We start from the raw sequence: 14,151 nt of genomic DNA on the forward strand, positions 1-14,151 counted from the left end.
TTGCCCAGGTTAACAGAGGAAACAAATTAAATAGTTCCATTTTAGAATAAAAAATTGAATTAGCTATTAAGCAACTCCCTAAGGAAAAAAAAAAACTCATTAATCAATCCTCATTTATTAAGAGTCTAATGTGCCAGGTTCAGTCCTTGCTTTCTTGAAGTTTATAATCATTAAACTGTAATCTAATGGAGGAGGAGAACATGTAAATAAATTTATACAAAGCAAGCTATATACAGGATAAATAATATCCAGTTACCGAGGGAAGGTACTAGAATTAAAGGGAGCTGGGAATGAAGATGGATTTTAGTTGGATCAGGGTGAAGGAGGCAAATCGATTCAAGATTATATTTTTTATACATTTGTGTCAAATTTTTACTGATTTTCTTAAGAGGCCAGATTTTTTGTAAGAAACACTTCTCCCCCCACAGTCTGTTCCTTTACATCTTACACTGAGTGCACTGTTTTTTATTTTTATATATTAAAATCTGTATGGCCAGTAATGCCGACCTCCTTGTACCTCATATATAAAAATAGTGAGGCTCGTACTAGACCGGTTCCAGTTATATGAACCTGAGATCCTGGCACAAATTACAACACCGCTCCTATAAACACAGAAAAGGTCGGACTTTGCCCTTGAAAACTGGCAGGGCACCAGGGGACCAGGCTGCCGCTGCCAGGGACAGGCTCAGTCGAGAAGGGCGGACGCCCAAGAACAGAGGCAGTTTCAGGGAATTCTTTTGCACCTTCACGCGCGTCAGCCGGCAGCGAGACACGACTCCCCAACCATCGCGCGCCACACGGACTCCGCCCCCGCGGCTCCCAGAGAGTTCCAGAGAGGGCAAGGGAAGGAAGTGGAAAGGAGAAGGCGAAAGGCCAGTCTCACGCTAGGAGCCCGCTGATTGGTTGAGCCGCGCGACTGCCGCTTTTACTTCCTTAGTGGCTTGCGGGGGCGGGGCGACGGGTGTTCGCTGTGGCTCAGGTTTGGGCGGCTTGTTTGTGTTTCTTCCTCAGCTGATCTGGGTGGTACGTTTGGGGGCAGGCCTGGGGTTGGGCTGACGTCACTAGTCTCTGACGGGTGGAGGGTAAGATAGAAGCTGAGCTGCCTCGGGCCTGCAGCCGGGTAAGTAGGCCCAGCCATCCCGCCCTGCGACTGCCATCCCCTTCCTTCGCTTCTCAAGAACTGTTTATCTACCGGCTCTAAGGCTTTACTAATAGCGCTTCCGACACTGCGGATCCCCAAAGATTCCTGGGTCCCCCTGAAATTTTGGAGTGGTCCAGAGGCCCCCCTCCCCTTTGCTTACCCGCCCACCCCTTGTGTGTTGTGTTTAGGTTTCACTATCTCCACCCACTTCCCTCTCTTCCTCCCTTGAACCCTCTTCCTTCTCGGAGCTCTGACTAGACTAGAACTGTTCACTGGGGCCCAAGTTTCCGTTCTTCCCCAGTCCATACTTGTCGGGGTCCATAGTTGGGTCCTTTAATCTGGTGGCATATACATTTCTCGAGTTGTGTGTGTCGAGAGATTTCCGTTCCCAAAGACCCTCCCTTCTCCTCAACTCCCACACAGCCATTTTTCCAGTAAGTTCTTCTTGCTTTTTTGGGTAGATTGTGCTAGTCGCTGGATTTTCTGTGATGTGTTTGCAGTTTAAAGCTTTAAGAGCTTAAACTCGTACCAAAAATTTTGATGTGTGTGTGTTTGCGCACGCGCGCGCGCGTGTGTGAGTGTGTGTGTATATATATGTATATATATATACACACACATATATAGTTGTGTGTGTACATACATATAAAAATAGTATGTATATCTATATAGTGTGTTTACACACAAAATTATATCAACACAAAGATCTATAAACATCTCTATAGGTATTTGTATCGAGATTTTATATATACATATTTATATATAAATATATATAAAAAAATTCTGTAGAGAGCTTTATGGGTATGATGTGGGGGGCGGGGTGGAGAGACAGACAGAGAGAGACAGTTGTTGCTGCAAGTGACCTAATTTCGAAATAGGACGGTGGCATTAAACCAGAGAAAGAAGTGACTTCCAGGAAAAAACAAAACAGAACAAAACTTAACGAAGAGGAAGATAGAAAGTACAGAGAGTAGAACATGATATCATAACCTCGTGGTTCTTAAAATAGTGCATGTTTTACTTTCAGTTATTTTCTAGGTGGTGCATTCAAGGAGAAAGATAATTTGATAAAAAAAACAAAATATTAAAACTTGACACCAGTATGAGACAAGCCCTCTCTGGGCTTCAGTTTTCTCATTTAAAAAAAAAAAAAAAAAAAAAGTGGTCGGAGCAGATCACATCCAAGGATTCTTCCAGCCCTTCATCTGTTATTATATGAACTTATAGAACTCCATATAGAAGTTTCTTATTTTTGGCCATTACTGCTATACTAGATATTTAAAAATATATGAGGAACCGAGATAATGAAATCTTTATTTTTTCATGATACTTGATTTATATCTTTTCTAATCACACTGTCCTTTATTTTTGAAAACCACTTATACTTGCAATGTGTATATTTACTCAAATAGGTGGTAATTTTTGTCTTAAGAGTATCATTAAAATTTAGAACCTCAAAGTTCTTATTTAATCTAACTTCTTCATTTCATACATTTGCAAACTTCTGGATTACAAAGAAATTCTGTTAAGCCCAAGGTCAGAAAATTAGTAAGTAACAGAGTCAGTTTGGAACTCAGGTTCTCTGATTTCAAATACAGTGTTCTTTCTGCTGACCCCTTTTTGCTGAACCTCAAGAAGGTTTCAAACCCTTTTTGAGCCCTTAGCAAAAGGGTTTTTGCTAAACTCTTTTATCCTAAAAAAAACCCCAAAAAAATCCCCACAAACAAACCCTTTTTTTAGGATAAAAATATTTATCCTAAATATTTTAAATATCTTTGTGGTTATATGAAGTAGATTAATCCTTTTTCTTTGCCAAATGGAATTGTGTTCAGTATCCCCTACAGCTTAATGACAAATAATTTCATATATAAAAGCAATAAAACTAACATGGCAGGCACTTTGAGTTCATTTTTTTGAAAATGGAGGAAAATTTATGCTGATTTATCTGTATTTCAGCTTGTTTTTAGCACAATTTGACAGTGATTACAATGTAAATCATGGCTATGAAGCAGAGTAGAATTCCATGGCTTATTTAAGTGGAATCTTTTTGTTCTTGTTGTTCCTTTTCTTTGGCCTCATTGAAAATCCTCTGCATTCATTGATTTCACTTACTCATTTTTTGAAGGGCAGCTAGGTGGCACAGTGGATAGAGTTCTGGACCTGGGGTAGACTCATCTTCCTGAGTTCCAAAGCAGCCTGAGATATTTATTTAGTTGTGTAACTCTAGATAAGTCATTTAACCTGTTTGCCTCAGTTTTCTCATCTGTAAAATGAGCTGGAGAAGGAAATGGCAAACCATTCCAGTATCTTTGCCAAGCAAACCCTAGGGAGTTTTTAAGAGTCAGACATGACTAAACAATATTCATTCTTTGTATTTCCCTACCTTTTTTTTTGTTACACTATTTTTTTCTAGGTTTTCTTGCTTCTGACTTTATTCTTTCTTCCTTTGCATTCTTCTGTTGGCACTGTGCTTCAACCTTCTTTGTGTCTATATTCATTCTCTTGGCAAGGTGAGGACTTTAAGTCATAACTTCTTTGTGCGTGAGACCCAAATGTACATATCTAGTTCTTAATCTCTCATTCTCTACTATATGTGGTACTGACACATACTTCATTTTCTTCCAAATTTATATTGCAGTTTATGTTATAGAAAGGAGGACTTATTAAACTTTTTTTTTTTTTGCAGAGAAATTTTTACATGGGTTTATAGATATATAAACTAGGTGTACAAACATTTGTTGATAACAAATCACAATTTTAGGACCCCTACATTCAGTTAATGGCACCCCATATGGAGTTATGATTCACAGTTTAAGTAGTTTTGATACAAAGCGCATTCTTAATGGTACCCTTTTGGATTAGTAGGTTGAAAGATGCTTTCATTTTAATATGTCCAAAATTAAGTATTATTTTTCTTTCTATCCCTTAAACTGACTTCCTTTTCTGATTATATCATCTCCAATACTGCTAATACAATTCTTTGACAATATCTGACTAGAGACCTTGGAATTATCAGCAGCTCATAACACTTTCATTCTCTGTATACACTCACAAAGTGTTTCTTCAGAATAATTCTTTATTTTCAGAAAAACCCTTTCTTTTTCATTTCATTAGAATAATTTATTAAAAGGATAGTTAATGAGCATTTAAAAAAGGAATCCATGATCATTTAAAGACAGTGAGGCTTCATCAAGAATTGATTATGACATTTTGAATTCATTTCTTGAGAGATGGCATGGTTTAACACAAAGAATCCTACATTTGGAATCATTGGATGGTTCAGATCATAGGATTACTAACTGAGGTAGCAAGACTTTGGTAAATATTTTGTCCAAACTCCTGCTTTTATAGATGAAGAAACTGAGTAAAGCAGCTTGCCTGAGGCCATAGTGTGAGGCAAATAGCATTTTGCCTCTTACTACTTGTATAAATTTGGGGAAATTAATCTCTTTCATCTTCAGCTTCCTTCCTTGTAAAATGTGAGTTAGAATAGCTTACTTTTGAGGTCCTGACCATCTACAAATTCTTTTTTAAATTTTTTTATTATAGCTTTCTATTTATGAGATATGCATAGGTAATTTTTCAGCATTGACAGTTGCAAATCCTTTTGTTCCAACTTTTTCCCTCTTTTCCCCCACCCCTTCCCCCAGATGGCAGGTTGACGAATACATGTTAAATATGTTAAAGTGTAAGTTAAATACAATATATCATCTACAAAGTTATGATGCTGTGACTCTCCCTCTTCTCTGTCTGTCTTTTTTTTTTTTTAAGGATAAATTGACAGAGTATTTCTGTAGACATAATATTCTATATTTTGTAATTTTAAAAAGTTTCATTAATGTCTTTTATTGTTAAATGGACATCTTTTTAATTTATATCCTCTCCATAGATATTAACTCTGACACCATCTCTCCTCATTTTTAACAAATAAAATTGTTTATATATATAATCAGCTGATACAATGACTAGGTATTTCCTACCTTGGAGCCTGAATTACTCATATTCATCATATTTTATAGAACAATACTATTCTCTTTCTGTCACCATGTTTCACCCATTCTTGCTCCTAATGATGGATACCCATTTTGCTTCCAGCTTTTTGCTATCACAAAAGTTATATTTTGGTGTGTGCTGAATTAGCCTTTGTTAGGATGTATACCTTGTAATGGAATTGCTGGGTTAAAGGGTATGAACAATTCATTCATCTTTCAGCAAAGCATTTGGCAGAGGCTCTCATATTATCCTTATGAATAAGATAGAGAGATGTAGACAAGACAGCAACAGCATTGGAATGAAAAAAGTATTCTCTGAAATCAGGGGACCTGCATTCAAATCTTACCTTTGAAATAGTGTTATAAACATTGAATCAGTCTCTCATTGCCTCACTTTACTCCTCACATCCCTTCCAGTTCAAAAACTATTTATATGTGATTTGGAATTAATTGATTGACTGTACACAAAATATCCTCCATCCTGCCTATATAAACCTTATACATTCTTCATGATCTAGCCTAAAGACACTAAAGAAACTTTCTCTTAAATTTTCTGCTGATCATACTGATCTGTTTTCTGAACTTCCCTTACAATTACAGTATATGCTACACTATTTAGTATTTAATTATTTTTCAGTTGTTTCATGTGTGTTAGTGTTATCTACTTAATAAGATTTTCTAAAGAAGCTCTCATTTCCTCTGTAAAGCCCACAACACTGTAAGCCACATGGCTCAATAAATACTAATTTTCATTACCACATTTAAGACAGAGACATAAAATAACTCAAACTTTGCAGTCTTTGGCCAAATTATTTTCCCTTCTCCCATTTCTCTTCTTACATTCTAACAAATCATGGGGAAAAGGCATTGTGGAAGGGATCTAAATGAGTAAGTTGTGTATATGTTATTTAAATATTTTTAAAACGTGATAAGCTTCTCTTGAAAAGCAAAAGCCTAGAAAGGATTTTTTCCTCCATTGTCTAGGTATTTTACTTAGTCCATACTCTGTGTTGAGCATTAGATACAAAAATGTAAGATAAAAAGTTCTGTTGTTAAAAAGTTTATAGTGTAGATAAAGGGTGAAACTTCATATGTGAGAAAGCAACATCTTATATATTAAATTATGTGGGCTAGGAGAACTGATCTATTGAAGAGCTCCCTAAATTTTTTCTTTTTAGTGAAACTTCTACTAATCCTGACAGTACTTTTGTTTCCATTAGCTATTATACTGACTGGTGGATTCATTCCCATAAGCTAAAAATAAAAAGCTAAATGAACCACAATAAAAATTCCTTACTTCTTGTTTTCTAAAGACATAGTACCTTAATTTAATTTAAAGATTGTATTTTTTAATTATTCCCATTTTAAAAATTTTAACTTTTTTTTTTTTCTGCCATTTCAGGTAAGATTATGAATTGTGGTGTTTTTTAAATGAAGCTTTCAGGAGTGAAGTGAAAGAAAGTCATAACATATGGGAAATAAAAACCTCTTAAGTAATGTCCATTCATTTGACATTAGATATATATATTTATCTCCTTAGTAATGCAAGAAGCTTTTGTGGGAAACAGAGAAACAAGCAACTATATCTCTTGTACACACCTAAATATTATTGGAAGATAAGCTACATCAATCAGCAAAGAAGTTTTCATACAAGCAAAACAAGATATAAATGTACCAAAAGTCACACATTTGTTTGTAGTAAACACTATTATAATCCATGCAACCATGATTTACATATTGGAGTTTTAAAACTTAGCACTTCTGCACCCAAGGGACTAACAAAAGTAAGCATTCATATGTCCCGTATTAAAAACACCTTGGACTCTGTTTCAAAAGCTGTTTTTGGCAATCAGAATGAAATGTTTTCACGTTTCTCTAGATTCAAACCAGGAATATTGAATAAAAAATCAGAAGATGATGTGTTAAACCAGAAAAGTGTTAAAGAAGCTTCTGGCACCAATATTCTGAATGATTCCAGCAGTAAAACAGATAAGAGTCCTTTTCCAGAAGATAAAATCTCAAACCCCTCGTTGGAAAACCCACCCAAGATTGATCCAGTTTTAGAGAAAGGACTAGAAGACAGTAAACAAAACATTTATTATACAAACTATATAATTACAAAATTTGAAGAATCATTATACTTTTTATCAAGTCATATAAATTCATACTTTACAAATATGACTGATAGAAATGAAAGTAACCGTGTACAAAAGGATACAGAAGTAAAAGTGGCAAAGGATGAAGATGGAATCAGACAGAATCCTCCTAAGGAAGTAGTTCAACTTAAAGAGAAAGGCACAGATTCACAACTTCTTTCAGCTACAGTAGCTCACCCTGAAGAGCTCAGTGGAACATCTGGTGTTCTTCCAGTTTCTGTTAAACAGAGTTTTGCCAACTTTCTTGCACGACCTACTGACAGTGTACAAGCACTTGTGGGTGGTTACATTGTTGGACTTGTACCCAAATTAAAAGCTGATTCAAAACATCATTCGGAAGAATTTCAAGGTGGTAGCCCAGCTGAGGAGGCACACAGGAAAGAAAAACAAGATGAAGAGAAAAGACGCCTATCTCTTCAGCGAGAGAAGGCAAGATTTCCTTATAATTATCTTTAAATTTTATTTGGTATTTGTCAAATTTGGGATTGTTTGCATTTTTCTCAGTTTTTTTTAAAAGATTAAATATTTTTTCATCTTGTCAGAGTTATTAATTTCTCTTTCTGTGTATTTATAGATTATTGAAAGAGTGAGTATAGATAACAGAACCCGGGCTTTAGTTCAAGCATTAAGAAGAACAACTGACCATAGACTCTGTATTACCAGGATTGAGGAAATAACTTTTCATCTTCTAGCATTTCCTGAAGCAAAAGCACTAGCTGTTAAGGTAAGTCTGTTTTTGTTTTTAATTATAAGCCTTCAAATAGAAGAGTTTGCATTTTTGGATTTTTTCACTCTTTGCTTTTCTTTTATACTTTAAGTACTAGATATTAATATTAATTGCAAAACTTTTATATCAATCCTACTCTATTCATACTAAGTATGCTTTACACATAAAAACTGGAAGCTCTTTCTTAACATATTTGGGCGTAGCTACTTGTCTTTCTTCTTTTATTCTCAGTATGTGTACAATTCTAGTTCTTCAGATTTACTTTTCATCACCCTCATATAAATCTTTCTTATTTCCTTATTTCATATTTATATTTTTGTAGTAGCATAATCTGTTAACATATCATAATTTGTTTAACTATCTGTCAGTTTTTTGGAAATAGTGTGTTTCTAGTTCTTTTCCTATTACAAGTATAGAGGCATTAGAAATATTGTTCTATAGCTAGATATTTCAATTATATTTTTAGGATAGAAATCTAGCAATGAAATAACTGAGTCAAAATGTTTTGAATGGTCTGCAAATACTGTCTTAAGAGTGCCTGTCTTCCTACAGCCTTATCAGAACTATATTTTCGCAAATACTGTCTTAAGAGTGCCTGTCTTCCTACAGCCTTATCAGAACTATATTTTTAATTTTTTAAAGTTTTTCTTCTCATGGCTGTGAAGAAGTTTGATTATCTTTTCATGTGATTAGTGATGATTTACATTTCTTCCTTCACAAATTGTGTTCTTTGATCATTGCTCCATAGCAAGTGGGAAGAGGTATTAAATTATTAGTCAATAGATGTGCTATCAATTTTTCCCCAATAAAAAATCCATTGTTTGTATTATGAATCTATTATTTTGAATTCCTGTTCTTATTTAGAAGTATATTCATCAAATAATCGGCCTAAGTGCTGTCAGCATGAATAAATAAATGTTCATTATATAAGTAGTACTATGAAATATAAAATTATATGTGACACAAATTACTAAAAAGAATTATAAATGTAATAATAAGCATTAATAAATGTTTGTTGAATTTGTTGATATTACTATACTTTTCTCCTATTGTCAATTATTTATTTTATGTTTGAATCAAAAAGTTTAATATTCTCTAGTGATGAACCAGGATCTTATTTATGTTGTACATTATGGGGACAACCCATAATTGAATCAGAGATGGGAAGTGGAACATTGTGTATAAGAAATATAGATAACTGTTGTGGCTGTGGGAGAGGAGCAATGTGTAAGGATCTTTTTTTTTTTTTTCTTTTTTTTTAATTTTTATTTAATAATTACTTTATATTGACACTCGTTTCTGTTCCAATTTTTTTTCCCTCCCCCCCTCCACCCCCTCCCCTAGATGGCAAGCAGTCCTTTATATGTTGGATATGTTGCAGTATATCCTAGATACAATATATGTTTGCAGAACCGAACAGTTCTCTTGTTGCATAGGGAGAATTGGATTCAGAAGGTATAAATAACCCGGGAAGAAAAACAAAAATGCAGATAGTTCACATTCGTTTCCCAGTGTTCTTTCTTTGGGTGTAGCTGCTTTTGTCCGTCATTTATCAATTGAAACTCAGGTCTCTTTGTCAAAGAAATCCATCAAAATATGTCCTCATACAATATCGTTGTCGAAGTGTATAATGATCTCCTGGTTCTGCTCATTTCACTTAGCATCAGTTCATGTAAGTCTCGCCAGTCCTCTCTGTATTCATCCTGCTGGTCATTCCTTACAGAGCAATAATATTCCATAACATTCATATACCACAATTTACCCAGCCATTCTCCAATTGATGGGCATCCATTCATTTTCCAGTTTCTAGCCACTACAAACAGGGCTGCTACAAACATTTTGGCACATACAGGTCCCTTTCCCTTCTTTAGTATTTCTTTGGGATATAAGCCCAATAGAAACACTGCTGGATCAAAGGGTATGCACAATTTGATAATTTTTTGGGCATAATTCCAGATTGCTCTCCAGAATGGTTGGATTCGTTCACAACTCCACCAACAATGCAATAGTGTCCCAGTTTTCCCGCATCCCCTCCAACATTCATCATTATTTTTTCCTGTCATCTTAGCCAATCTGACAGGTGTGTAGTGGTATCTCAGAGTTGTCTTAATTTGCATTTCTCTGATCAATAATGATTTGGAACACTCTTTCATATGAGTGGTAATAGTTTCAATTTCATCCTCTGAAAATTGTCTGTTCATATCCTTTGACCATTTATCAATTGGAGAATGGCTTGATTTCTTATAAATTTGAGTCAGTTCTCTATATATTTTGGAAATGAGGCCTTTATCAGAACCTTTAACTGTGAAAATGTTTTCCCAGTTTGTTGCTTCCCTTCTAATCTTGTTTGCATTAGTTTTATTTGTACATAGGCTTTTTAATTTGATGTAATCGAAATTTTCTATTTTGTGATCAGTAATGGTCTCTAGTTCATCTTTGGTCACAAATTTCTTTCTCCTCCACAAGTCTGAGAGATAAACTATTCTATGTTCCTCTAATTTATTTATAATATCGTTCTTTATGCCTAGGTCATAGACCCATTTTGATCTTATCTTGGTATATGGTGTTAAGTGTGGGTCCATGCCTAATTTCTGCCATACTAATTTCCAATTATCCCAGCAGTTTTTATCAAATAATGAATTCTTTTCCCAGAAGTTAGGGGCTTTGGGTTTGTCAAACACTAGATTGCTATAATTGACTATTCTGTCTTGTGAACCTAGTCTTTTCCACTGATCCACTAATCTATTTCTTAGCCAATACCAAATGGTTTTGGTGACTGCTGCTTTATAATATAATTTTAGATCGGGTACAGCTAGGCCACCTTCATTTGATTTTTTTTTCATTAATTCCCTTGAGATTCTCAACTTTTTATTGTTCCATATGAATTTTGTTGTTATTTTTTCTAGATCAATAAAATATTTTCTTGGAAGTCTGATTGGTATAGCACTAAATAAATAGATTAGTTTAGGGAGTATTGTCATCTTTATTATGTTCGCTCGGCCGATCCAAGAGCACTTAATATTTTTCCAATTATTTAAGTCTGACTTTATTTGTGTGGAGACTTTTTTATAATTTTGCTCATATAATTCCTGACTTTCCTTTGATAGATAGATTCCCAAATATTTTATGGTATCAACAGTTATTCTGAATGGAATTTCTCTTTGTATCTCTTGCTGTTGGGTTTTGTTGGTGATGTATAAAAATGCTGAGGATTTATGGGGATTTATTTTGTAGCCAGCTACTTTGCTAAAATTATGAATTATTTCCAATAGCTTTTTAGTAGAATCTCTGGGGTTCTCTAGGTATACCATCATATCATCTGCAAAGAGTGATAGTTTGGTTTCCTCATTGCCTACTCTAATTCCTTTAATTTCTTTCTCGACTCTTATTGCCAAGGCTAGTGTTTCTAATACGATATTAAATAATAATGGTGATAGTGGGCAACCTTGCTTCACTCCAGATCTTACTGGGAAAGGTTCCAGTTTTTCCCCATTGCATATGATGCTTACTGATGGTTTTAAATATATGCTCCTGACTATTTTAAGGAAAAGTCCATTTATTCCTATGCTCTCAAGTGTTTTTATTAGGAATGGATGTTGGATTTTATCAAATGCTTTTTCTGCATCTATTGAGATGATCATATGGTTTTTGTTTGTTTGGTTATTGATATAGTCAATTATGCTAATAGTTTTCCTAATATTGAACCAGCCCTGCATTCCTGGTATAAATCCTACTTGGTCGTAGTGTATTATCCTGGTGACAATTTTCTGTAATCTTTTTGCTAATATTTTATTTAAGATTTTAGCATCAATATTCATTAGGGAGATTGGTCTATAATTTTCTTTCTCTGTTTTCAGCCTACCTGGTTTAGGTATCAGTACCATATCTGTGTCATAAAAGGAGTTTGGTAGGACTCCTTCAATCCCTATTTTTTCAAATAGTTTATATAACATTGGAGTTAATTGTTCTTTAAATGTTTGGTAGAATTCACATGTAAATCCATCTGGTCCTGGGGATTTTTTCTTAGGGAGTTGATTGATAGTTTGTTCTATTTCTTTTTCTGAGATGGGACTGTTTAGGATATTTACTTCTTCCTCTGTTAGTTTGGGCAAGCTATATTTTTGGAGGTATTTTTCTATTTCATTTAAGTTGTCGAATTTATTGGCATAAAGTTGGGCAAAGTAACTCCTAATTATTGCTCTAATTTCCTCTTCGTTAGTGGCGAGTTCTCCCTTTTCATTTTTAAGACTAACAATTTGATTTTCCTCTTTCCTTTTTTTAATCAGATTTACTAAAGGTTTGTCTATTTTGTTGGTTTTTTCATAGAACCAACTCTTAGTTTTATTAATCAATTCAATAGTTTTTTTACTTTCAATTTTATTGATCTCACCTTTTATTTTTAGAATTTCAAGTTTAGTGTTTGACTGGGGGTTTTTAATTTGTTCCTTTTCTAGCATTTTTAATTGCAAACCCAATTCATTGACCTTCTCTTTCTCTATTTTATACAAATAGGCCTCTAGAGATATGAAATTTCCCCTTATTACCGCTTTGGCTGCATCCCATACATTTTGGTATGATGTCTCATTATTATCGTTTTCTTGGGTGAAGTTATTAATTATGTCTATGATTTGCTGTTTCACCCAATCATTCTTTAGTATGAGATTATTTAGTTTCCAATTATTTTTTGGTTTACTTCCCCCTGGTTTTTTGTTGAATGTAATTTTCATTGCATCGTGGTCTGAAAAGGATGCATTCACTATTTCTGCCTTACTGCATTTGAATTTGAGGTTTTTATGTCCTAATATATGGTCAATTTTTGTATAGGTTCCATGAACTGCTGAAAAGAAAGTGTATTCCTTTCTGTCTCCATTACATTTTCTCCAGAGATCTATCATATCTAACTTTTCTAGTATTCTATTTACCTCTTTGACTTCTTTCTTATTTATTTTGTGGTTTGATTTATCTAATTCTGAGAGTGCAAGGTTGAGATCTCCCACTATTATAGTTTTACTGTCTATTTCTTCTTGCAGCTCTCTTAGTTTCTCTTTTAAGAATTTAGATGCTACCCCACTTGGTGCATATATGTTTAATATAGATAGTGCTTCATTATCCATGCTACCCTTTAGCAAGATATAGTGTCCTTCCTTATCTCTTTTAATTAGGTCAATTTTTGCTTTAGCTTGATTTGAGATCAGGATGGCTACCCCTGCTTTTTTGACTTCACCTGAAGCATAGTAGATTTTGCTCCAACCTTTTACCTTTAACCTGCATGTATCTCCCCGCTTCAGGTGTGTTTCCTGTAAACAACATATTGTAGGATTCTGGCTTTTAATCCATTCTGCTAACCGCTTCCTCTTTATGGGGGAGTTTACCCCATTCACATTTATGGTTAGAATGACCAATTCTGTATTACTTGCCATCTTGTTAACCCCGGTTTATGCTTTTCTCCCTTCTTTCTCCTTTCCCCCCCTTCCCAGTATTAAGCTTGTGAGCACCACTTGCTTCTCACAGCTCTCCCTTTTTAGTATCCCTCCCTCCACCTTAGAGTTCCTCCCCCTATCTTACCCCTTTCCCTCCCAGTTCCCGTATTCCCTTCCGCTTAGCTTATTCCTTCCCTTTTCACTTTTCCCTTCTCACTTTTCAATGAAGTGGGAGAAGTTTTACCATAGATTGAATATGTCTTAAGATTTTTCACTTAAAGCCAATTCTGAAGGCAGTAAGATACCCACTATATTCATCCCCCTCCATTCTTTCTCTCAGATATAATAGGTTTCCTATGCCTCTTCATGAGATGTACTACCCCCACTTTACCCTTTTTCTGGTACAATGTCCTTTCCACATCAATTTCTAGAACAAGGTATACATGTATTCTTTATACATCTATATAGTCAAAATATAGTTCCCAAGATTAATCTTTACCTTTTTAGATTTCTCTTGAGTTCTATATTTGTAGATCAAACTTTTTGTTAAGTTCTGGTTTTTTCATCAGAAATAGATGAAATTCGCTTACTTCGTTGAATGTCCATCTTCTTCCCTGGAAAAAGATGCTCATTCTCGCTGGGTAAGTTATTTTTGGTTGCATACCAAGTTCCTTAGCCTTTCGGAATATCATATTCCAGGCCCTTCGATCTTTTAATG

At 34.7% G+C, this 14,151-nt stretch overlaps 1 protein-coding gene across 2 annotated transcripts in view; it reads left to right on the forward strand.

Annotated features, from left to right (window-relative positions):
- The first annotated feature begins 1,015 nt into the window (after positions 1-1,015).
- The window catches only part of PNPLA8 (patatin like phospholipase domain containing 8), a 55,697-nt gene continuing 42,561 nt past the window's right edge, over positions 1,016-14,151 (forward strand). Inside the window, exons 1-3 of one of the 2 annotated variants that reach the window (XM_051963174.1) lie at positions 1,016-1,120; positions 6,533-7,715; positions 7,861-8,010. In XM_051963174.1, the coding sequence (XP_051819134.1) occupies positions 6,627-7,715; positions 7,861-8,010 (1,239 nt within the window). In that variant the 5' untranslated portion in view covers positions 1,016-1,120; positions 6,533-6,626. The other variant, XM_051963175.1, reaches the window with a different exon arrangement.

Source organism: Antechinus flavipes, chromosome 5, assembly GCF_016432865.1.
Source record: "Antechinus flavipes isolate AdamAnt ecotype Samford, QLD, Australia chromosome 5, AdamAnt_v2, whole genome shotgun sequence".
Taxonomy (NCBI): domain Eukaryota; kingdom Metazoa; phylum Chordata; class Mammalia; order Dasyuromorphia; family Dasyuridae; genus Antechinus; species Antechinus flavipes.